This window comes from Genypterus blacodes, unplaced genomic scaffold, assembly GCF_046128005.1.
Source record: "Genypterus blacodes isolate CSIRO-AG114 ecotype Tasmania unplaced genomic scaffold, CSIRO-AGI_Gbla_v1 ptg000056l_1, whole genome shotgun sequence".
Taxonomy (NCBI): Eukaryota; Metazoa; Chordata; class Actinopteri; order Ophidiiformes; family Ophidiidae; genus Genypterus; species Genypterus blacodes.
In genome coordinates this window covers 2,650,800-2,676,321 of record NW_027466868.1, presented here as the reverse complement: position 1 = coordinate 2,676,321, position 25,522 = coordinate 2,650,800, and the positions used below count along the sequence as shown (strand labels likewise).

The 25,522-nt window shown below is 46.1% G+C and overlaps 1 protein-coding gene across 4 annotated transcripts in view; it reads left to right on the top strand.

Moving 5' to 3' along the window:
• Nucleotides 1-25,522, top strand: part of LOC143002372 (nck-associated protein 5-like) — a 99,229-nt gene that overhangs the window by 59,875 nt on the left and 13,832 nt on the right. For all 4 annotated transcript variants that reach the window (XM_076152444.1, XM_076152445.1, XM_076152446.1 and 1 more), the window contains exons 6-14: nucleotides 8,385-8,475; nucleotides 10,096-10,275; nucleotides 12,183-12,251; nucleotides 14,526-14,564; nucleotides 14,674-14,793; nucleotides 19,510-19,614; nucleotides 20,281-20,469; nucleotides 20,585-24,219; nucleotides 24,826-24,931. In XM_076152444.1, the coding sequence (XP_076008559.1) occupies nucleotides 8,385-8,475; nucleotides 10,096-10,275; nucleotides 12,183-12,251; nucleotides 14,526-14,564; nucleotides 14,674-14,793; nucleotides 19,510-19,614; nucleotides 20,281-20,469; nucleotides 20,585-24,219; nucleotides 24,826-24,931 (4,534 nt within the window). The remainder of the gene's footprint in view (nucleotides 1-8,384; nucleotides 8,476-10,095; nucleotides 10,276-12,182; nucleotides 12,252-14,525; nucleotides 14,565-14,673; nucleotides 14,794-19,509; nucleotides 19,615-20,280; nucleotides 20,470-20,584; nucleotides 24,220-24,825; nucleotides 24,932-25,522) is intronic.

Sequence of the window (25,522 nt, the reverse complement as noted above, 5' to 3'; positions counted from 1 at the left end):
TCGCAGGCCTGTGAACCGACCGAGTCAGGACTTCATAAATCCAACAAGGTCCCAGCTTTGCATTCGTTCACCTGCACCTGCGCTCGTCGTCCCTCGGGTTTTTACTGTCTGGGATCGGCGGTGAAACACAAGCGTCTCCCTGACCTGTGTGTGGAGTTATCGTAACTCCCTCCCACACACAGCGCCGGGGAAGATATACACTCTCTGCCTGTGCGGCGGACGTTTAAAGGGGGCAGCTGTAGAGGTGAATTAGAAGATAGGGGAGCAATATGAGAGTGGGTGTCTTACCGCCAGGGCCAAGGTAGTAGTGGGATTCTATTAGGTGGGAAATATATAAAGCTTATCCTTGATTGGGTCGTGCACAGGTCCCCATGGAGACGGATGAATTTGTCGCCACGGCGGGCTCGGCCCCAGATGGACGGCTCTCATTGGCCCAGAGTATTGGTGTGATATCCAGTTCCGCAATATAGACAAAGATTTAATTACGTCCTCAAAAACTGCTTAGAGAGAACGAGCCGTTCGCCAGGCCACCGCTGCCTTGCTCAAACTTTTGTCATTTCAGTGTCATTGCCGTTGTCATGTTGCTGGATTACCACAATTTCACCACGCTATCAAAAAATTTGTGAAACCTGTGGGAGCGCCCAGGGTGACAAAACACACCTTTGGCAAATGTCTCAAAAAGTCATAATGAAATCAGGTTCTCAGGATTGTTTTCTCCATTTTCTACATTACAGATTAAAGGGTAAATTATGCACCCGGGCTCCTTAGCTAAAGCTTTTGAAATTGGCTGAATGTTGTACCACAGCAACCCCTGTGGTGGATGGGACGCCGGTGGTCCACTGACTGTGTCTCCCATGATCATTTGCCCCACTTGAGTCTTGCTTGCTCTGCTGTTTTCACTTATTGGCTTATGGATATGTACCTCCCGCACACACACACGCACGCACACACACACACACACACGCACACACGCACTCATTCATATGCATGCGCCACTTCACCCCCCGGCCCGTCAGAGTTTAATTATTGTCATCTGCTGTTTGTTCTGGCTGTGACCTTGCTTCATCCATAACTCCTGATTGATCCGGGCTCGTTGTTTTGCGGCGCGTTAGGGGAATAGAAACCTCAGTTCATCAATGTGTCTTTCAAGATTATACCCACAAATCATGTTGAGTGGACACCCAATCTCTTAAATACACCGGGATCCGCTCCACCCCAGGCCGATTGATTTGTCTATTGCTAATTAATTGAGATTGTGCTTCGAATCGTGAAATATCAAACGGTGAGAATCAGCCAAGCGGCGGCTTCTATTGCGCCGCGTTCCAAGCAAAGAATAAGTAAAGCTGGGATGTATTTGGCTGATTCGCTTTGCCTTTGCTCCGCTGTGATGATTGGAGGCAAAGGTAATGAGCACGTATCACACACACACACATACTCACACACACATACGGAGACAAACAAACAGAAAAGATCAGACGCACTACTGGAGCCAGACAAACTCCAGGGAACCTTCCAGTCTGTCTTTGTTTGTGTGTGTGTGTGTGTGTGTGTGTGTGCGCGCAAGTGTGACACTCACTTTTTGGCAGGGGTTTAATGTACTGCAGTAACTCGATCAATACTGTTGCCAAAACTGGGACGTTTGACTGTGTTTGCCCCACATTAGAAAAGTCTACATTCCTCAAGTGACTGGCCACTTAGCCCAAGCTCCAGACATAGACACACACACACAGACACACACACACCCTCCCCCACCGGTCAGGCTCTTAGCCTGGTGTGGGTCACATGCCCAACCCCTCCCTACTGACTTGGGTCAACCCCCCGGGCTTTCACCACCACCAGCAGAGCGGCCTAACCTACCGTCATTCAACTCCACCAGGATTAGCGGGACAGGCTGCAAGCCGTCTCACAGCCTCGGACCTCCTGGCTGCTCCACACAGGGCAAGACAAGGCTGACCGGTTGGAGATGGGGGGGGGGTAGGGGAGGTGGTTGGAACGCGATTGGAATCCTGTCGTTGCGTCCTTCTGCCAAACTGACAGATGAGAACAGAAAGTGAAACAGATTGTAAAAGACAGAAGTCTAATCCATTGCGAGGATTTGGACTTGACGTCTCTTCAGCAAGGACATTCTGAGGCATTGACCACATCAGCACCTTTGCCCTGAACGGCTGTCAGACAGGTAGCGGGACCCTGAGCTGATGTTTCGCCTGAAGATGAGGGAGGCAGCTTTCAGGTAATGAGGACAACAGGCATTTGTTTGGCCGCAACGTCGGTTCTGCCCACCAACATGATTGGCTGGCAGGATCTCAGTTTTTTTGGGATCCAACTTGTGTGCGCGGGGCAATTTTGTTTGGTTCTGCTCCGCTGCGTTTTGTTTTGCGGACCTTGCTCATCCTCTGAAAGGCTTAATCGTTGTCATCCTCGCGTTTGTCAGAGCAGACCTCCCTGCCCTGGGTTTAAAGACGCTTCTAGAAAGGGAAAACAGAGGCCTTTTTGTTTGCACACACACCTCGACACACACACCTCCGTCTCCACCTTTGAATCAAGAGTCCTCCATTGTTACCCAGAACATGCTTCTGGGGCTAAACCGGGGCGTGAATCAGCGACCCGGTCTACTTGTCTTTGAATCATTGCGTTCCTGAAGGGCTCTCTTCCTGACAGGATATGGGAGACTTACAGTTACGGCAGATTTATCGCTCAGCTGTGTATCGTTCTCCTATGTGAGAACTTGAGGGACGGGCATGTGTGTGTGTATGTGTGTGTGTGTACATGCTGATGATGCAAACGGACAGGAATGCTTACTCCTCGTCAAGCCTTGGACGTGTTGTTTGGACAGTCACGCTCCGGCTGAGATCTCTCCACGGTCTACAGAGTGAAGTTTCAGAACTCTGTGTGTGTGTATGTGTGTGTGTGGGTGCGGGCTTCACTTATTAGCACTACATCCGCCGTTCTGGACTGCACAGCTGGACCGGGAAATGCTAATACACTCAAGCGAGGGAGCGAGTGATTGCGCTCTGTTTGCAGATCAATGCTCTCTCCTCTAATTACTCCGGAGTCCAACGCCATGCCTGCCCTGCCTGCCCCCCCCACCCCCCCCCCACACACACACATGCCAGGACGACTGCAGGATTTTAGCTGGATGAATCGGGCCCCTGTTTCTCCCATCACACATCTGGGGTCATTAACAGGATGAAGGGGTGGGGTTGAGGGGGCTGGGGGGGTTCCAGCCTTTGAAGACCACAGACACTTATAAACAGATAATAGGTGTCTGGACTATTGTAGGAGCACCCATGTAGTTGGAAATGCTTCCCAGGGAATTATGGGTGACTTCATTCAGACTCATTCCACTCGATCTCTTGCCTGTATTTACCAGCGCACAACTGAGCACCATTGAGCTCTGCGCTGGGTTTGTGTGTCAAAGCGCGACCTATTACTTACCTCTAAGTGTGTCAGAGGGATAGCCACGCTTTCATACACTCGCTCTTACGCTGCTTATTTGGATTAAATGTGGCGTTCATGATGACGTCTATAGGCAAACCAGGAAAGAGGTCAGGTCACGAGCTTCGGCGTGAAGTAGGGCAATGACGTGGAGTGGAAGCTGGATGTATAGCTGCAGTATAGATCGCCTCCCTGCTTCTGCATCTATCGCTGGTTCATGCCAAACGCTCACACATGCTGAACGTCACGGAGATACGACTGTCACGCTTTGGTCTCTGGGTCTCTTCTTCTTCAGCATGTGTGTCTGGTTGATGAGGTTAAAGGTCGCTGAGGGTGAGGACCTCTGTAACGTGATTCCTTTGTAACGCGCGCAACTGATGTGCGTGACGTTTACAGCTCTGAACTTCACCGCAAAGCAGTAAAAGTGGGGCTGTTTCACCCAAAGGGCATCCGGGACTTTGCACTCCTTCAATCGAGGTCATGTCCGTCCCGTCTGAGAAACGGTCTCCTCTGCATGTTTGCTGCAAAATGCAACAAATGCTCTAAGAGGATAAGCAGGGTTTAGCGCTGGCTTAAGCTAGGCAATCACCCCTATGGGCGTACATAAGTGATTTGTTGGAAAAGGAGTGTGAGAAGAAGAATGGAACGCTCTCTGGAGGCTGTAGTGGGATCGTTTTGGCAGCAAGGCGATCCTTGTCCTTTTCACTCGTCCGCCCCCGATGGCGTCGCACAGCCAGGTGATTGTTCTCCTCCTCGTTTTCGGCGTCCTTCCCATGTTTCATTTCTCTGCCGGTCAAATCTGATTAGAGGGTTTCGCTCAATCTGACCCTCCAACAGCACTGAAGTGAGAGTGTGAGGAGAGGGAGGGAGAGAGGAAAGCTGCAGCACGCTTCGAAGATTCCTTGTTGTGGAGGTGAAGTGTGAGCAGACTCTGATCAGGATCGATCCGCATAAAATCTATTTTTTCAGTTCTTTTCAGTTGTTTTGTCACATGGTTCAGCATGAACCGGGCCTCTGGCACTGAACCAAACACACCAGGGAAGCAAAATCTGTCAGAGGGTTTCAAAATATGAACACATTGCCGCTAATAGCTTCAGCCAAGCGGCCCTGGCAATCCAGAACCGGCAAACCCAGCAGGCGGGCCGTCGTGCGACTTTGCTCTGAGCTGTAAAAAGTAAATCTTTTCCTCATTGGCAGGAGAGAGAGACTGCTGAAACACAAAATCTGTGTTAATGCAAAGAGGCAGAAGTCTGAGATAGCATGCTGATGTCTCACTGTGTTCGCTTGTGTTGGTTGAAGCCCAGAGCCGATTAATCCTCGCTACACTCACACACACAGTTGGGGACGTGGGACATATGGGGAAGTCCTCGCCTGACAGATCAGTGCGTTTGGACGAGGCGAGAGTCGGATAATGACAGGGCAAGTAGAGAAAGAGAACAGGCGATGTGCTGTGAGGCAGAGTCAGTAAGTCGGTCATGAGACTCGACCGCGTTTGTCTGTCAATGGAGGGGAAAGCACTCAGGCTTATGTGATGACGGCGTGGCCTAGTTTAGCCTGCACAGACCCACAGTGCAGCAGCGGAGAGAGTCCGGGTCACTCCGTCAAACGGAGTCAGAGCGTCCGGTGGCGTTGTCCCGTACCCATGGAGCTCAGGGACGTCTGCGCTGCGTTCCTCGCGTTCTTCCGTAAAAACAACGGTGTGAAGAATCCAGGAAAACTCAAGATGGGGTAAGGGATTCTGAGGCCTGGAGTCTTTCACGTTATCGTACTTTAAGGCGGTTAGAACGGCGAAAGAAGAGGTGCAAAAAGAGGGAGAGAGGGAGAGATGGAGAGAGGGAGAGAGGGAGAAGCATCACTAACAGGGTTGAGATGCAGCATTTCACCTCTAAGCATTCTGGTAAAGCATCAATGCTCTCTGCGTGTATGTATTTCTGTGCGTGTGTGTGTTTGTGTGTGTTTTTGCAGGTGCGAGTGTTTGGGTTGGGGCGGGGGGGGGGGGGGGGTTTGTGTGTCATTGGACGGAGTTATCGTTAGACCTCAGGCTGAAAATGGATTGGATTCTAAATTGTATTTCCTGGACCGCTGATGAACAGCATGTTTGAGATTCAGATGCTGGAGCAGAGTGAGGGGTCATGGTTTACACTCACCTCCACATACGCCCCTTCAACACACACACACACACACACACACACACACACACACACACACACACACATTTCACCCACTCTGCTCAGCCAGAACAGTGTTTTCAGGAGGTTGTTGCCGAGCGTTTTAAGATTAATCACACTATCACGTGGCGCTGCACTGTGTGTTTTATGTAAAGTACTGCTCTGTCATCTGAGCGTTATGTTGCATCCATCATAAGCGTTTAGCGCTCTATCTTACATGAAAATAGCTTTGAGTTGGCAGAATTTGCTGTAATGACAAATTGGACAATTTATTTTCCCTGGTCTGTTTTTGCATTCTTCAGGGGAAACTTTAATTTTGCAGGTGCAGTTTTTACTTTTCCCTCTCTCTCTCTCTCTCTCTCTCTCTCTCTCTCTCTCTCTCTCTCTCTCTCTCTCTCTCTCTCTCTCTCTCTTTCTCTGGTGCATTCTCTCTCGGTGTAAAATTTCTTCCAAAAAACCAAAAAGCTCTTTTTTTAAAGGAATTTGCCTGTTGTTTCAGGTTCAGCTGTTTCAGTGTTCAGCTCCAGGTAATCAGCTCGCCATCCGATGCGATTAATCACGGCTAATTATCCTGAGTGTTCTTATTGTGTTGTTGCTTTGCATGAGCTACGAGCAGAAACGAGATTAGAGCCTCTAGGTGAAGCAGAACTTGTTGTCGCTTCGACTGCAGAACTAATAACATTACTAGACGTATTTTTGTACTTCTCTCTTACTTACTGCTTTGTAGACCTGTTACACTCACCGGGCATATTTAGAAAACCATGAGAAAAGAGCTCCTCCATCCACGTGCTTCTCCTTATTCCAGTCACTTCACTTGTACCACTGCCAGACCTTGCAGGCCTCTTCTGTGGCGGTCATCAAAGGGCCTCGGCTGTCCGATAAGATGCCTGACATCTGTGACTCCTGGCCACCTTGAAGCTCCATCTCCACAGCGCCCACAGGCCAGGTTTAGCAGCACAAAGGGTCTCTTTCAGGCGAGTCGGCATGCCACAGACGCCAGGCCAACCTCCTTAAAAACAGCCCTCCTCCCCTTCCTCTTCCTCCAGCTGCTAACAGGGCAGCAGGCGGGCTGAGGCATCAAAGCGTTTCCTCCTGCCGCCACTTTGTGATGTGAAGGTCAGCGAGGTCATCCCAGCCTGCACAGCCACGCCGAGCAACAAAAACAAAAGCAGATATCATTAATTTTGTTTTATGTTTGTTGCCCTGGCCAGCTTTTGCAAATCATTTCTGCACCATCTGTTGCCTCACGTAACTTTATTGCTATTTATCGGTTTAATTGTAAAAGCATTAAACTCACATCAGTCCTGCAGGTAATGAGCTCCGGTTGTTACACAGAGACGAGCAAGGCAACAACAGACATCTGACATTGACACGCCTTAATTGTAAAAGATTTAGCAGTAAATATTATGATTTATAGACAGAAAATGAAAAGGTTTGGAGTTAATCTGGAAAGTGTTAAGGGTGTTGTTGTCCAATCAAGACCACCACTGACCCAGAATACGCTGGAGTGGGAACATCCAGGACCCTTCTGGAGGATGTGGCTAGAGAGACGAACATCTGGGCTACTTTATATATCCTGTCTGTTATGTCACATAAGCTCTCTTGTTGCCAGGCGTTACGGTTGCTTAGTTTCATGAAGGATACAAACATTGGCCCTGAAAACATTGGTGTGAATGTGTGAAAGAATTGTTGAAGGAATTATCGCAACATTGGACTTCTTTGTCTTACTTGCAGGCATTTATATCGGCTAGACCAGTTGCACATTTCTTGTTTCTTACTAATGAAGACAAGGATGCTGAGTTTGGTCCTAGGAGACAAAGACAATCACCCGGGTCATGGGTTCAGGACTCCAAGTCAACGAGGTCATAGGTTTTGCTAAAAACTGGGCTTTTGGCAAGTGTGAATCAAATCAGTAGAAGAAGAGGAGGATCTTCTCGTGAAGTTCACCTGATGCCCAGCAGACAGCGGCACAGCTCCTCGTTTGTCAAGACGTCACTCCCACACCCACTGGGGCTCTTGAATGTCACTTATATCGTCTCTTTCTCCTCTCTCGTCTCTCTTTTGTTGACATACGCGATTCCCAGCCCGGGAACGGAGATCGTCTTTCGCAGGCTTATCTCGCTCTTTTCAAGTCTGGAAGGGAGCGAGCACTTTGTCAAAATTCACTGTCCAGCTTCAGCGATGAAGATTTAGCTTGGTGGCTGTTTTGTATGCAGCAGGAAACAGAAGCATAGATCCGTTTGAAGGTCAAGGTCACTCGCTCAGTGATAACACTTTATTCAGCCAATCACACACACACACACACACACACAAACACAATCACACACATTTTAAAAACTGATTTAGTCTTTTGATTGAGTGCACTGAAGTGAGCAATAATAATAATTATTGATTATTTGGGGGGAAATTAAACAAAAATGGATCCTATTTAAAGTTTTCCCCCGGCTTGAAAGGCCTAGACTGGGATCCCACATTCTTTCTAATTCACTAAAAGTGTGTAATCAATTTTCCATAGTCCTATTTGTAAATGAAATAAAGTTAGAAAAACATAGTTGCTGCATTAACGGTCAAAATATTCGAAACCAAATTGAATTGCTATGGAAATGAGAGAAACGGGCTCGCTCCTTAAATAATCCTAATCTAATGGAATCACCCAGGGGCCAAATATGTACATCACACTGCAGGCCCTGATTCAGTTGGATGGCAGATTGTGCCTTTAACTTCTTGATTTGCGTCCATTATTTATGAATGAACTAATGTGTGGATGCTTTGCTTGTGCAGGATGGAAGAGACAGTGCGGTCGCTGCTGCAGAATCAGGGCGTCCTGGAGCATACGGCTGTGGACACAGTGGACATCATGAAGGCTTATAAGGTAACCTGTTGTCTCAGGGCTGTTCCCAGAATGCATCAGTGTCTGCGCCGCTTCCTGTAGTCTCTGAAATTTGTAAACATGTCAACTTCTTGGTTTAATGTTTCTTGATTGCTGCTATTTTCAAACAAAATGCCAAAGCCACGCAATTATGTTTAGTTAAATGTCAGCGCTCATTTTCATTTCATTTCACAATCAGAGGTTTTTTCTCGTTTAGCTGCGAGTGCTTTTCAGCCCTTCAGACGGAGGCAGGGTGAAATCGCTCACTGCTGACCTTGTTGCATAAGCAAAATAGCTACTGGGAGAGAAAGAATGAGGAATGTGATGATCGCTGTGGTCGTCCTGCAGGTCACGCTCCACAATCAAACCAAAGTTTAACACGTTACCTCAGCCTGTTATCCAGGCAGAAAGTTGTTTTGCGCCTTACATCCGTGAAAACGCCTCACAGAGTGTTTACCCAGCAATGAAAGTGGTCGCAGTGAAATATGAGCGTCATAAGACCGAATGTCAGCGGCGTTGCTTATGCATTCCAGCGGGAACGGGAGCCCATTTTAAAAGAGCGAGATTAGTGGGCTATGATAATGTGCCGAGCTGAGGTGCTAAAGCTTTATCGTAAAAAATGTAATGAAATGAAAAAGAGTAGACCGGCCGAGCTCGTGAAATAACGACAAATGTGCAAAATAAATGCAATAATATCTTAATATGCAAAGATTTAGCCAACATGAAAGGATTATGTGGAGGAGAGATAAATAGGTTTGGAAAATCTGCTATTTGCCTCAAATGAAGCCACTTCCTCCTCCTCCTCCTCCTCCTCCTCTGATGCTTTTTGGGCAATCGCCCACCAAGATGTAAGAACTGAACACCTTTGCGTCGCGCGAAGAAAAGGTAGCAAATGTTAACGTCAGATGTCCTCCCATCCTCAAGATGAGCCGATTAGACACGATAATGGCTGTATTGTTAACGGAAACACAATGCAGCTAAAGGGACAGTTTACAATGGCGCCCTAGTGGGTATTTGACAGGATAAGAATGGACTTAGACTACTATCCAAGCACGATGCTATTGTGATAACCACAGGCCATTTTTCAGTGCATACTCACATGCTGAATAGGTATTCTTACAAGTTGAGGGCTTGATGTTCCAGGAATTCCTTGGAAGCAGCGAATATTCTCCCCTCTCTGTGTTTTCTTCTTGCCTAATTAGTCGCTAATTGTTACGAGTGGTGAATTAGCGCAGATGTCAGATTAGCTGGCAGAGAAACAGATACACATGAAGGAGAGAGAGAGAGAGAGAGAGAGAGAGAGAGAGAGAGAGAGAGAGAGAGAGAGAGAGAGAGGGGATAGAGTGTAGTGTCTATCTTTTGTAAGATACGAGCCTTCAAGGTCACTGCCTCTCTTTGGAAACAACAAGTGAAACATGATGAGGGATTAGTGGCTGTTTCAGAGCTCTATCGCCTCCCTGTAGGTCCATCTGCCCCGTCTGTTCTCCACCCTTTCTTCTTCTCCCTCATCCCTCTCTTTTAAGTGTCCGCCATCCATCTGCTCTGGTTTTACTCTCACTCTTCCTTTTCCACCCTCCGCATCTCGCCCTCTAACCTCCTCTTGTTGTTGTCTTGTTGCATCAGGATAAACTCTCGGAGGAGGTGCAGAAGCGACACGCTGGCATCGAGGAGAGCACCACCCCGCCAGCGACTCCGACCGAGCCAGCACGCACACTGCCGCGGGCAGACGATCTCGATGCCGACCAAGCAGAGGAGGACAAAGACAAAAACAATCTCCTTCTGGAGCGCCTCAAGACCCTGGAGGTATGGCTGCTTCACTTCTCATTTCCTCGCTTTCCTCTGTCTTACCTTCCCACCCTCATCCTCCCTCTGCTTTGTTCTTCATCATCGTCATGCAGCCACCCCCTATCCTTTGTGGCCAGTCCGTCTGCCACTTGTCAGACTTCTCTCTCAGGTGTGTCTGAAAGCGTGACAGCTCATGGAATCCTCCAGAGAAGTCATCTAGTGTGAGAGAATCACCACCAGGCCTCAGGCTTTGGTTTGTTTTCCTCCGCCGCTCAGGGATTTGAGCACAACTCCGCTATGAGTCCCAAGTGACAGCCAAAGTTGGACCAACAGCCACAGTAATCCATGGCGATCACTTTATACTGAAGCCAGCGGACACACAGCCTCAGCAATAAAGGACTCAGAGTTATTAAAACAGGCCTCCAGTGTTACATCGGCTGCTGTTTGTATCCATGTGATCAACAACTCGGCGTAATCATCAAACCAAGTGTTGATTAAGCAAATGATTCTGAGTCGTTTCTGAGGGATGTCCTCAGAGAGAGAGTGAAATGTGAGCAACCAACGTGGTGATCCATCTGATGAAGGCAGTTGTCTAAACATTAGATGTTAAATGGCTTTATCAACAGCCGCCCGCCATTTTATTCCATTTGGCCACGCGGGTGATGGATGTACCTACTTGCAAAAGCAGTAAGAGCGAAGCAGAGGCAATACATCACTGCCGTGCGTTGTGCGTGAACCCTGCTGACACCCAGTAAGCACTGTCCTGCTACTTAAAGGAAAACTCATAACTAACCTGTTTGTAGTTGATTATTTGCTTTAGTCTCCACCCACATCCCCTCGCCCCGTCTTTGAGGTCTCTCCAGGTAATCTTAAAGCATTCCCAGGCTTCCAAGTCGCTTGTGCCTGGAATGCCTCCTCAGGGGTCATTCAGGAGGAAATCCTCACTAGCTGAAATCCTCATTTCAGCTGAAATGGTCTGGGCATCTCCTTGTCCCTGAGGGTGATTCTCCACTCGCAGAGGAGGAAAACTCATTTCAGAATTTGTCGAGCAAACCGCACTCTCCTGTGCAACCTTGGAAACATCAGCTTGTTTACCATCCTGTCGGAAAAAGCTGCCATATAGCTTCCACTGGCTTGAGAACTGTATGCCACAGCCGTGTAATTACCAAGTTAACACCAAGCATAAATGTGGTCATGTCAGTATTTCAGGTTTCATCGCTGCTTTGACAGTAATAGACTTTGTGTGTGCATTTTGCTGAGTTTCAGGCAGGAAGAAATAGTCTTTGCAGTGAGATACTCCCTCACTTTACAAGCCGCAGCAATGACTACACATCTGGAACATCCTTGATTTGCTGCGTAATGCCGTAACACCTCAAGTTTTTTCCAATAACTTACATAGACAAGTTGTCATGGTGACATAACAGCAGCTTTACAGCTTTAATTAGGTTGCCTTTCTTCCTCGATCGCATAATTGGAATGTTTGGGGTTGTAATTACGCTGCTGGATCTAATCAAGGCACAGGCAGCCCGGGCTAAAGGCCATAGGGCGAGAGGAGCGAGGCTGTCCGACTCCAAGCTGACAGCTGCTAATACGCCGCCCGCCTCTGACAAATTGGAAACTCCCAGAGATCAATAGGGCGACGCCTTATCGCTTGGCAAGTAGAGGAGATATTCTTATTTGGTCCAAACACCAGATGGTTCGATGCCGCCCCAAAGTTCACCGGCATAACTTCCACTCCCCTGACCTTTCTGGAGGTATTGCTTTGTATATTTTTCATTGGCCATCCAACCTCAGCGCTGACACATGACCTTTCACAAGGCCAGTCTGGGATCCTTCAGCGCAAGTGTTACGTAGTGTCTGCATGTGCTGTTGTCAGCTTTGTTTGCCTCCAGTGTGTGATTGCGTGCCTGTTGTTGTTTTTGCAGGAGCAGAACTCGGCTTTGGCCTTGGAAAACGAGAGCCAGAGGGAGCAGTATGAGCGCTGCCTGGATGAGGTGAGTGGGGATGGTGTGGAGATGAAGGACGCCGAAAGGGCCTTCGAACAAGGGACGAACAGGCAAAAATCCTGTCTTGTTCGAATTAAATATGTGCTTTAATTGAGAAAAGAGTAGGAAACTGTGCGTGAATCGGGATTAAATTGTGCATACCGACCCAAAATAAAGAAGTCTACAAGCCCTACCTGACCAATGTGGAAAGTCCAGAGAGTCTCGTCAGAACTGGTTCAGGACTTCGTATGACTAATCACCATGGAAACAAATACAAACAAATAAACGGACGCAGGCATCACAAGCGATGTAACCTGATTGGTGCAGGCAAAGAGCCGCGCAGCAGTGTAATATTAAAGCTGTAATGAGGTTTCGTGTTGCACATTGTGCTTCCCACAGGTTGGTAATCTAATTCAGCCGCATGAGAGCGGCGGGAGAGAATTGTTAATATTAGCAATTAATTTACAGAGCAGCGTCTCATATTTTTCCGCTGCTGAATAATTCTTTATGCAATAACGAGGCTAATATTAGCCGTGAGACGCAACCTGAGCTCATCTCCAATATCGCAGCCTATGGATTACTTCTGCCTCACTGTGCTGGAACATAAATAAAGAGAATCCTATTTTGCTGCGCAAATCTAATTTACTTCCAAAAGCAAATAAGAAGCAACAAATAACCTGATGGTGGCGCTATTAGAAACTCATTAACATAATGGTGATATGGCTGCTTGATATGATTATTTGTCAGTATTTTTGCAGTAATTATGACCGTTTCTAAGTCGGTTTGACCTTGTGTCATTGCTGCTGAAGCGACTTTGGGACCCGTCTACTCGCTGGTTTGGCTGCTCACCGAGTCACATGTCCTGGAACAAACGAGATGAATGAAAACATGAAAGAAAGAGAGGAGAAAAAGGATGAAGGATGAGAGTTGCTTTTGCCTGACCTCGCCTCCTCCTCCTCCTCCTCCTCACTAAAATGGCTCCGCTCTGGTGTTTACTTGTCAACAGTAAAGCTCGGTAATGATGCCGCTTTGATGACGGTGGGCCGCGTGTCTCCCTAACAACTGCGCCCCCAGGGTCTCTCACGCAGCAAGAGCAGAAAATCTAAAGTTTGTTCGGTAACAGAAGGGGTGATTATTTTTTATGTCAGACCAGCTGCTTCTTTCAATTCCAGACCGTGTGTGTGTGTGGGTAGGCCGTATTTGTCGTTTAATTAGTTGTATCAAATTTTCCGAACTTAAAAGTATAAATTGGCCACCAGCAACCGCTCTCAGATTCGGCGCTCAGGCTCATTAAGCCAGGTTATGTTTGATGTTCCACAATTTTCACAGGCAGATCTGAAACTCGCACTGTTCATTTCATGCGTCTGCTTATTCACGGAATGCAAGAGAGAGAGAGAAAGAGGGGGCGAGGGAGAGAGATGATGTGGCTTCACACAGCATTAATGAGCAATCAATGGACAGTAATCAGATCCGCCGCTCGATCCGTGTTGTGGTCTGTGGGCCTGTGGGCGGGTGTGAAGTGCTTTGACTCTGAGGCACAACAGCACTTAAAGCCCGCCACACCTCCGCCCCTACACCAGCCGCACCTCGTCAATACCAGCGCCACAAGGGTGGGCAAGAGTTAGCCATCCCTGCCAGCGAGATTAAAAACGACTCCATGTACACACAAACAACCAAAGGTGCATTAGCAGGAACTTCCCATTCCACAAAGGAACTGTACCACTGCGTTCAATCCAGTTTGTCATAATTCCACTTTGGCATAAATATGGATGAGGGATTACGGCGGTGTTTAAAATCCAGATATATACATACATATACAGATGCATCTCAATAAATTTGAATATGTTCCCCAAAATTATACAGCCTACTTGAACCAGACTGAGACAATTTAAAGGCTCAGCAGTGAACAACCTTTGCCGGTGATTTGAGTTAATCAGCTGATTAGAGTGCGACACTGTGAGTCTACAGTATTGAACTTTTTCACAATATTCAAACTTGAAACACATTTCTATGCTTGTCCCTTAAGATACACTGGCTAATATAACGTATACTTTGCACAACCGGCAGTTAGTAAGCTAGTGAATGTCACTGTAATGACCTCTGAAAGCAACAACAACAAATTGTCAGCTAGCATCATATCTGATAAGCCTGCTAATGAGTTTTCTACAAACGGGTGCGTCGTAGTTAAGCTACAATTACATTGTTCACATTACATTTAGGACACTACTTTTATCTACGTTCTAAAGCAGCCACATGAATTTCTCTCTTTGTCTTTTTTTCCAGGTCGCTAATCAAGTGGTGCAGGCGCTTCTCACCCAAAAGGTTAGCCTCACATTTTCCCATGGAATCTGATTTCAGCAGCACATGATATTACCTTCATTAGTTCATTGTGTTCAACTGTGCGTTAATGCTAATGTTGCTTCCCAATCAGGATCTGAGAGAGGAATGTCTGAAGCTGCGGACCCGAGTGTTCGACCTGGAGCAGCAGAATCGGGCGCTGAGCGTTTTGTTCCAACAGCGGATCAAACCTGCCTCTGACCTCCTGCTACAAGTAACTTTCTGTTACATATCTTCACACCTACAACACACATACACACTCACACACGCATGGCGGCTTGTTACTGTCTACACATTAGCTAGTCGCAAGCAAGGAACACAAAGGTGAATATGGCGACAAATATTCTATGAACGTTGGTTATGAATCTAAATCCACAGATCCAAGAACAGCTGCGTAACACACACACACACACACACACACACACACGCGCACACGCGAGCACACGCACACACGCACACGCACACACGCACACACAACCACACACAACCATCCACAAATCTGTCTGATGTCGGACTCCATTTACGGGTTGAATCCAAATGCGTTCTCGGTATCCGGATGCATTTTCGGGATCACTTACCAGGTCTGTAGGAACCCGGAAGTTACAACAGTAGAGCGACCAGTGTGAGAGGACAGGTTAAACAGAAAGGGAAAATAAATCAATAGAATTCTGTTTGTGTTCTTGGAAAGCCGGTAGATCCAATTACAAGTAGGTGAACTCATACTTAGGGAGCGTCAGAATATTATTGCAGGGTCACAAGGCGGTGGACATTAAAGCGCAGACAGCTCCTTTGTCGCTGTGTCGTTAATCTAATTTCCAGTCAAAATATCTTTGCAGTCGTTCGGCGTTTCCTTGTAGAAACACAAATGTAAACTAAACATAGCCTGAAATATATTTTAAATATCCTCCTTATGTTTCACCAGGCTCCAGTTTTATGTTACTTTACCAGAAAAAGCTTCCAATGATCCTCTTCACATTCGAAATGGGTCTGTGAGTGTTATAATGAGTCAGATGGAGCCACATTGTGCAGCAAGTACATTGATTTAAGTACAGCTTTGATGTAAAGTTTACTTTACTCAAACATTTGTATTTCTGTATATAAAGATTGCACTTACTGACTGACTCCATTTACTCCCGCTTACTTATCTGTGACTGAAAATGAAAAAAACACATTTTTATTGTTCCATTTTCCTTAGTTTTGTTTTGCATATTGGCGTTTATATTACAGCTCTTCCAGATACCATGCATAGAATCAACATCAACTCTTAGAATACGTTTAACAGCTAATAGATATTTTCTGAACATGAATTAGGTCATTTGGGAATTTTAAAAGCAGGACTACAGCACTTGTCCACCACATCACACTTCACCCACTTCAGCTGTGTGACAGAGTAACAATGAAACTCAGGATTTCACTTAATTGTACAAATTGCCGCCGGGCTTCTCCCTGTCAAAACGAAAGCATCAACCCGCCTAAAGAACAGGAAGCAAATGTAGCTGTCAGTGTGGGTCGGCGGAGACGGGACGAATGGAGGAGAAAGAGAGACGAGAAGGAGAAGACGGCAAGCCGGGGGGAGTAGGTTGATAAGAAAAGAGAGAGAGAGCTGAGATAGCAGAAATGCAGAAGGAGTGAGGGCGAGTTAGACATAAGAAGGGAAAGAAATGCAAAAGAGGAATAGCTCCAGTTGGGGTCTATTGGAAAGCTCCTCGGTCGGTTCCAGGCGCCGTGATTGGACAATGTCAGGTGAAATTGCGATATAAAAGGCTTTAGGGGGGAAACTGATGACACCTTTGTAGGGAGCGAGAGCTGTAATCCAGCCTGCAAACATGAACCAAAGAGCTCAGAGATGTTTTCTCTGACGATTCAAGGTTGTGTGGAATAGGCTTTTGCGGGGTGTGTGTGTGTGTATGTGTGTGTATGTGTGTGTGTCATGAACTTTGACGACATGTTTGTTTGGAGACGGATTCTTTTGCTGAGTGTGTGTGTGTGTGTGTGTGGGCGATGATATTGAATTCAATGTCAACTTAAACGTCTGTATGTGCAGCGTGAAAAACCGAACGCACACACCGCTCCCACTTGGATTGATACTCTTTTTCTTCTTCACAGCAACTCGGCCTTGTTATTTAAAAGTGTTGTTTCTCGCTCTCCCCCCATCAGCTGGTGATTCAATATTAAGAATTAATCACATTGCCGTCACGCTGCTACGCAATGTTCAGCAGCTCCATTACGAGCTCTGCAGCAGCCATGCGTAGGAGAGGTGCGAAAAAGTCTATTTTTGCTGCAATTTACTGTATGTCAGAATGGAAAAGTGGCTCCAACACTCTCCAGGAATCCTAATCATTACCTTTTCTTGGCTTTAAAGTGTGTTTATTACCATTCAAGCTGTTACTGTTCTAAACATTTTTTTTTCTCACATTTCTCTGAATATGATCCGTTTTCCTTCCTTTTTGCCACTGTTTTCATGCCAAAATAACCCAGATTGTCGACAGTGATTGATCACAAAATTACAACCAAATATATTCAGCTTCCGTCTGAGGCTTCAAGGAGCAGGAGACTTAATTTGTTCTATTTCTATTCTTGTGCTTATCAGTAATTAAATGTTCTCTAATTCCTCGTGGGCATCTTTAGTTTCTCAGATAAAGAGTCACCTTCAGACGCCTGGTTTGGACAAAAATGACATCCATCCCCTGGAAAACGACAGCAGATGAAGCTAGCATGCGCCTTTCTTGCTTACTTATCAATGTCGAAAATGTGAAAATAACAGGTGTAGTTATTCACTCTGCAATATTGTCAAGACAGGACAAGTAAGCAGCGATGGAGTTGTCCATTACCGGGACAAATGCTGTGAGTTAGATGAGTCACCTAGGGACCTCGAAGACGCTAAATGACCCTGGCGACCTCATTATGGCTCAGGCTTTGTGCAGTTTGTACGGTCCAATTACCTCTCACAGCAAACATATAAGTGGTTTTATAGCAAAATTGATCTCTTTTTCTGAATAATTATAAATTCTGGCATATTGCTGACAAATCCTGCGCAATGGAGAGATTTTGCAGCATACATGACATAATGGACGGATAGAGACAAGGGCCAAGTTTGTTTCTGTTGAGAATAGGAAAAAAAACTTAAATGAAAAAAAAAAAAAAATAGTAAAAGTAAATTGAAATGAAATAAATAAACGAATAAATACAATTTAAATAAAGGAAAAAGGTAATAAATGTCCTTAAATCTTGAAATTATCCACACATTATTTGTAGTTAATAATTACGGTTAAGTAGTAGTGATATGTATTGCATACTAATACTGAAGAGCTTAATTTACTGTGAAGACGATGGACATGATGATCGATTCTGCCTTTTTAAATGAAGAACTACTTTACTGAGATGGCGACGAGCGAGGAGAAGGACGTGATGCAGGTTTTGGCTTGAGAATCGAATAACATTAGATAAAAGACAGATATCAGCGTGAAGTATCTGCAAACAAAAACATGGGCGTGGCCTTGCTGCGGGCCCTTTTGCTCGCATTAGTGGCTATTTCAACATTAAAGCTGGTGACTTTGCCGTTGGCCTTGAACCACCAATGCAGCCGCGTTACGCCCATCCGTCCCTGTCCGCCCACTTGTCATCCACCATTGCCCTCCAGTACCTTTCCACCAGTGGCCCCCGTGACATTATTGACTGAATCCTTGATGAGGATGCTGAGGAGGTGAAATCCAGCACCCCACGATAAGATCAGACCCTCCCGTGTCACCTCAGCCACTCCCCATCCCATCCCATCCCATCCCATCCCGTGTGGACATCAGCGGTATGATGGAGCCCGGCGATGCGGCGCCAGAGCAGCACACATTTTTGTTTAAAGGCTGCGAAATCGGAACGACAACTTAAAAAAGTGATAAAGAGCACAAATCCTAAACATTTTCACCAACTTTGGACCTAATGAATGAAGTGTTTGCCATAATGCAGGGTCTCATAGTTTTGAAATTCTAATAATAGTGCTTATATACTGCAGAGAAAAGATGTAAAAATGGGCATTGATCTGTTTCCATGGCACCATTACCTTCTCATCAGTGAGGGCGAAGTGTCATTATATTATGCATCTCAGAGTAAAGCGAGGGTCTGTGTACTGAGTGTTTCTGAATGATTTTCCTTAGATGTGCAGTAACACAAAGGAAGCTTTTCTCTGTTTCATTCAGAGGTGGAAAGCAAAACGTTGGGGTATTATAGAAAGAGTTTACCCTCCACTAAAATGCCAGGTATAATTTCATGAAACACAAAGAGCGGATCAAAATCAGAATTTAATGGGGTTGAAATATGAAATAAAAAAGCTCTGCTTTGAAGTTGGCTCTCTCTTTATGGTTTTTCTGTGTAGATAGAAACATGCATTCCCCAGAATTTGACAGTTTTCAGGAAATGTATCATCATATGAAGTCTTTTCTCTGTATATTTCCAGTTTAAGTTAATATGAGCAAAGGGAAAGCAGTGTAATCAAGTTTTAAGATTAATACATACAAACCCTCCGAAAAGAAAATGCAAAAAAAGAAATTCAAGGATTCCCTTACTCCCTGATGTCATTATTTTTTGTTCGTATTAGTTATTTCTAGTCGACTTTGAACGAGGGGGTACGGCACAGCCTCGGTGGAGGGAATTTCAACAGCCAGCTGTTAAACATATTTGTTTGCATTTGTGTTTTCTGACATTTGCACTTTAACAAATTAAAGGAATGACTGGATTTAAAATATTTCAGGAGTTATAAATGAGACACTAATAGAAGCATAATGAGCTGTCTTCTATACTCTACAGAGCCTTATTCAAACTCATTGTTCTCATGATGTCTGGAACAGGCTCTGAATGTTTTCTTTTCTTGCTGTTCCCGTTATATTTTCTTTCTTGCCTTTTGTTAAGACTGCGCCGTGTCCTTCCTCGTGTCTTTCAGAAACTCCACTCTCGCATCATGGATCTGTCTGCAGCAGATTTACTTCTGGAGCCAGAGAGAAGCAAAGCCTTCTTGCTTTCCAGGAATGCCGACTCTCCCTCCCATGTAAGTTTAATGGGAAACACGCAGGAGGCATCGTTTCTCCATCTTCTGCTAGGTAGCATTAATAATGCGTGTATACACCCCCTGCCCCCCCAACCAACCCCCAAGAAATCATTACAAGAGATTAAAATACCTACCTAAATATTTGACAGCGTGACCCCTCCTTCGCTCTCAGCAAGAAGAGCTGGCAGTATCACTTGGCACTAAGAGGAATAAATCCTTGTCATATTACCAGCAAACCATCGATTCAGAGGCCTCGTCAGTAAAAATGACTCCATAGGACAGTGCGGTACATTAGTCATCTTATGTATTATGCATAACAGACTGAAAGTGAGTTCGCTTCCATACTCTAACTCTTTCACTCCCCTGAGAATGCCCCCTGATAAACTCTCCAATGTGTGCTATGAGAATGGGAGAATGGTTAACACATCTGTTTGTCTATACATGCACAAATACTGCACCACCTTCAGTCGGGAGTGTGAAGAGAGAGCGAGACACATTCCAAGGTCTAAGGCCAAAAATGTGTAAATCAACCAAACATCTTATACATTAAATACTTTGGATACAGGAATTAACCTCAAATATGAGTGTACAGAGGGGATATTCTACAGGTTTAAGGTCATTTGTTTTCTTACTAGACTGTCATGCCTCCTTTTTTTTATCTTATAGGAGATCCAGTTGAATGGAAAGTCAGGTGTGTCTGTGGCAAAGTGTCTGAGCCAGCTGAGCCTGACGGTACCAGCCCCTTTATACCAACGCAGCAGCCGTAGCAGTAGCGAGTTGTCCCTGTCGAGCGCGTGCAGTGAGTTCTCCAGTGGCTCATACACCTGGAATGATGGATTCTCCTGTGGAAAACTGGTAAGCCACGCTTAAATTACACGATGCAATTCAATTAATTTCCATACAATTAATAAGTAGTCCCATACATAAAGAGTACAATGCGTTTAACCTGGTCTCTCTCCCCTCCCTTTAGTCATCACTGACCTGGGAGAAGCGGTTGAGTTTGGGGTCTTCTGCACCGAGTAACATCTGTTGCGAGGAACAGCAACCCACAAGACGCAAGGAGAGTCGCATACTGGAGGGATTAAGAAAGCTCCAAAGGAGGAAGCACCGGAGTTCCTCTGCTTCATCCAAGGTCTCCAAATCAGACTGCATGAACTCCAACGAGGGTATCTACTCCCTGGGAATCAAGAGCAGCAGTAAAGGAGTTTCTAAGCCTCCACATATGGGTAGAACTTGTGCCTCTGGTTTGGGGGTCAGAAAGTTTTCTAATGACTCTGATGACGCAGACGATGAATTGGCACAATCCAGTCGCAGAGACAATGTCCCTACCAAGGACAGCTGGTTTTACAGCAGGAAGCTTTCCCACAGCATTTCAGACAGCTTGTGCAGCTGGGAGGGGATACAGGACAGTGGAGCTGGTGGTGATGGTGGCTCAGGCCCCATGGCTACCAAACACCCTCCTGGCTATGACTCGAAAGAGCGTCCTGAGAAGCTCATGAGCTTCATTAATAGTTTCCTCCCTGAGGGAGAACGTAAATCTGCTTTCACAAAACCATCAATGCTGCACTTTGCTCGCAACCCCTCTGACCCCGAGGGTTCCAATCACCTCTCAGACCCAGATGATCTTGAAGAACTCCACTCAGAGTCCAGTGACATCCACACGTCCTTTAACCAACCAACAGAGCGGATTGAAGTAGAGAGGGACCCCAAGAGGCTTTCGAGGGATGCTGCCAAGCTGCTCACACAACAGTGCTTGCGACGGGACCAGGGGCGTACCCAATCTGCGGATGGGAGGCCCCGGCCCTTTAGCCTAATTAAGGAGCCCAAACTAAGTGTTACATGTACTCAGTCAGAGGAGAGTATCTTGGCAATATTCGATGCAGAGGGAGAGCCTATTGAGCTCTGTGCTCTGAAGCCTGCTGCAGGTATTGGGTCTCCAAGTGACATTTTAGTTAGTAAGACAGTCGTGGATTACTCAGATCTGGTTCCCCAAGAGAGGCCAACAAGGCAAAAATCTGCAAATGCGCGAAACTACACTGTTCTCCAATCTCCTGAAAAACCACCTGAATATCAGAGCAGGACTAGCAAAGCGAGCACTGGCAGGGAGGGCAGTGCAGAGATGCAATCAGTGAACTTGACCCCACAAAGAAAACTGATCAAACCCCCAACAACTAGTCGAGTTAGTAAAGGTCATTTCATTTCTCCCGTGAATGATTCATCTGGCTCCAAGTCCAGTCAGTTGAAGATTCCTGGTCGTAATAAACCTTCTGCGTCCCCTCTTAGATTTTCTAAGGGCTCCACCACTGAACCAAGTAACAGTGGAAACTCAGGAACCTGTCGTCAGGACAAATCCCCCTCCTCTCCTACAGTAAAACTGTCCAGGTTCATTAAGGCCTCACAGAGCCCAAAGGCGGTAAACGCCAAACTCCCCAGCAGGACTGAATGGACTAAGGGCTCTACCTCCAGTTCTCCTCACCTCTCTAGGAGGCACCTGGAATTTGCTGACAACAGTGAGCAGCCAACCAGAGACAAACACTGTGAAACCAGTAAAAATGAACTCAGGTCCCCTTCACCTCCCCGACCCCCTGGCCGCACCACCTCTTTACTGATCAAACCAAATTATGAATTGTCACCTCAAGCACATAAACCTAGGGTGGCTCAACTATCAACACAAACCACTGTGAGGGGTCCACCCCCAAGCTACCACCCCCCACCTGTACCAAATATGCAATCTACACTACCCATCAAGGATAAAGACTGTTTAGACTTGGATGCAGGCTATGGGACTGCACTTGCACCTCAGAAACTAGCCGACAAAGCCAGTCAGCACCTTCAAAGGTCCCCTGCTATAACTCAGACACCTACTAAAGGCACTTACAAGCGGACAACCACAAAACACTACCTCCCCTCTGCAAACTCAGGGTGTGCTCCAGAACCTGAAAATGCACCTAAAAGCTCAAAGAATGTTCCTCCACCCTATAGCGCCATCAAAGGCTCCTCACTTCAAAGCACTTTTGCAAGTAAGAGAGGATCTACCCACGAAAATACCCCTCAGCCAGTGCAGAAGACCTCTGTTTGTTTACCTGTATCACTTCAGGACTCCCCTCAATGTAAAGTAGAGGAACAAAATAGTAAGATTGTAAGTCCCCAAGCTGTAGTAAGTCCAACCAGCTCATTTATACCTGCCCCTAACTCAGTGGAGAAAGCTTCAAAGACACGCATACCAACGGGGTTCAAGGCCTTCTTAAAATCTCCCCCAAGCCATAAAAACACCCCCTCTATACCTGGCAAACATGAGAAAGATCATATCAACTCAGTTTCCAAGGACAATGTGACTACATATACTTCAACACAGTGTGACAGCTCCCAGCCAGAGTACAGTATTGATTCACCACCCAAGATTTCCAGCGTGGAGGATAAAGGTGAAGTCCTGGGCAGATTATTGGAAGGGGAAGCACACATTGCTGTGTTGCCAGAGGAGGGGGAGGTTTCTGATCAAGGGAAAAGGGGAAGCCAGCTTTTCTTGAGATCTATATCTGTTACAACCAAACCTCACCTAAAGCCAGCCTTGGGGATGAACGGGGCTAAAGCTCGTAGCCAGAGTTTTAGCACCAACTACATTGAGAAACCCAACATCAACATGCTAGACGGTCCGGGAAAAATCCGAACACAAATCATCACCAACTCAGGCGAGCGGGGAAACTCGCTGACAAGACAGAGTTCTTTGGAGGCACCCAGTGTTGGATTAGTTGACAGCCCTGCTCGCTCTCCTAGTAATAGACTCAGCCAGTATGGAGGCATGACGGTGTCGAACAGTCACAATGTCCTCCCTGAGAAGACTTCTAAATCGGGTTCCAGATCTGAGGGATTACAAGGCACAATGAAGGGGGAGGCACTTCCCTCCCAACCTCAAAAAGAGGTACGTAGCTTACCCATCACTGTCAGGACTGGTTTGAAAAATGGCCGGCATCCAGTGAAAGTAGCTTCTCATCCACAGTTTCAGCCTCCGTCATCTTGTATCTATAATTCAGAAACCCCAGTGATTGACACAGGAGGCAAAGTGACCACTGCCAATGAGCCAGACCTGAGCAGGGCTGTCAAAACCCAGAGCAACTCCACAAACAAGCCCCTAGATACAGAGGAAGAAAAAATCAGCGGAGCATTCTGCACCATTGAGGAGAAAGTCATGATGGGAATTGAAGAGAACGTGCAGAAATGTCATGAACAAGAGAAGGTCACTGCCAGCGAGGTCAAACAAAAGACAGGCCCGTCTCTGGCAAACTGGTTCGGCCTCCGTAAAAGCAAACTTCCAGCTGTGAGCGGTAAGAAAGGAGATTCTCCCAAGGGAAAAGAGGAGAAGAAAGAGCTGAAGATTGGCTCGGTGCTAGGGGTCAAACAGGCAAAGTCTGACAAGAAGAAGGACAAGAAAAAGAATGAAAACCAGCACAAAGACAGTCAGGAGGCGCAGAATCTGTCAGAGATGAGCAACAAGCTGAGCTCCATCATGGACCACTGCAACAATCAGATGGGGCAGATTGCCAGCCAGATCCAGTGTTCCACAGCCTATATCGGCAAAGACCAGTTTGTGAAAGAGCTTCTTGTCAGGTCAGTAAAGCAACACCTAACATAACCAGTAAACTGGCATTTATACAGCTTCTTCTTCTTGAATTCTGCTGTGCTGATTGTTTAATGCTGGAATTCTGCCTGTGAGCATCTGTCTTTGACATTGACGAGAAAATGTTGGTATTCTTGCAAAGACAACTGCACGCAACCAACACTTCGTGCAGAGCTTTGGATTTAAATAAAATGACACACACACTTAGCAGCCTAATAGCAGAGGGTGTGTAGTGCACCCACATCAGTTGGGCTCCCTGGGTTAATAAACAAGAGATGCTGTTGTATTAACTTTGTGAATTTAAAGGAACTTACTAATAAACAGCACAAACAAGAGCTGTCTTTTTGAGTTATAGCACCACTCCACTGAACGTTAGCACGTCTTAGACCAGAATCCAAACACATACTCACGACTCTTAAAGTGTCTTTGAGCCAAGAACACATTTCATACCCTTCACTACTGACATAACAAGGCTGACAGATACTTATCAACTATATCTGCAAACATTAATCACAGCAGAAGGAGTGTGGATAACGAGAAGACATGAAAACTAGACTTCAGTAAACTAAACTAGATCAAATTGTCTTTCCTCGCAGGACTGCTGTGAAGGGCAGCCCGGTGGCTCCATTGCTGCCTGGGATCTCCACACCCACGAAACACAGTGAGATGAAGGGAGATGTGGAGATCTGTACCAACAACGCTGTAAGTCTCGCTGAAACCACGGCAACACAACTGAAACACTACTAAATCCACTATAGCCATCTCAGTTTTCTAGCTCTGCTTTTTCACTTCACGCTTGCACATGTCAACACCGCCGCCTCCTCCTCAACATCTCATCCCCTTGACGACGCTATCGATTCACACTGTGCTCTGACTCAGCCTACAATTCATCGCCTACTTTTTCATTTTCTGCCCAGAATGTTTGCAGAGTGGAGGTTTTTTAACCATACCTCACACAGCACACACACACAGCACAGAAAAAAAACACAGTCACACTTTTTACTACTTTCAACTCCATGATTTTAGAAGTCATACCAACAAGCGAAAAAAGCTACAATTATGAGCGTGCATATTTGGTCTTTATTCTCTGTCAGTAAAGACCAGAAAAATGAGGGAAAGAGTGGGAAGAAGTGAGGGAGACGGCAATAAAAAGCAAAATGGATGTAACGGTGGGATAGAATACCCAAAAGAGAGTCTCGCCGCATAACGCATGAAATTTAACCCAGATGATGAGAAATTTTGATAACATGGAGAAGCCCCTTATCGCAGGCACTCAATTTGACAAAGGGGCCA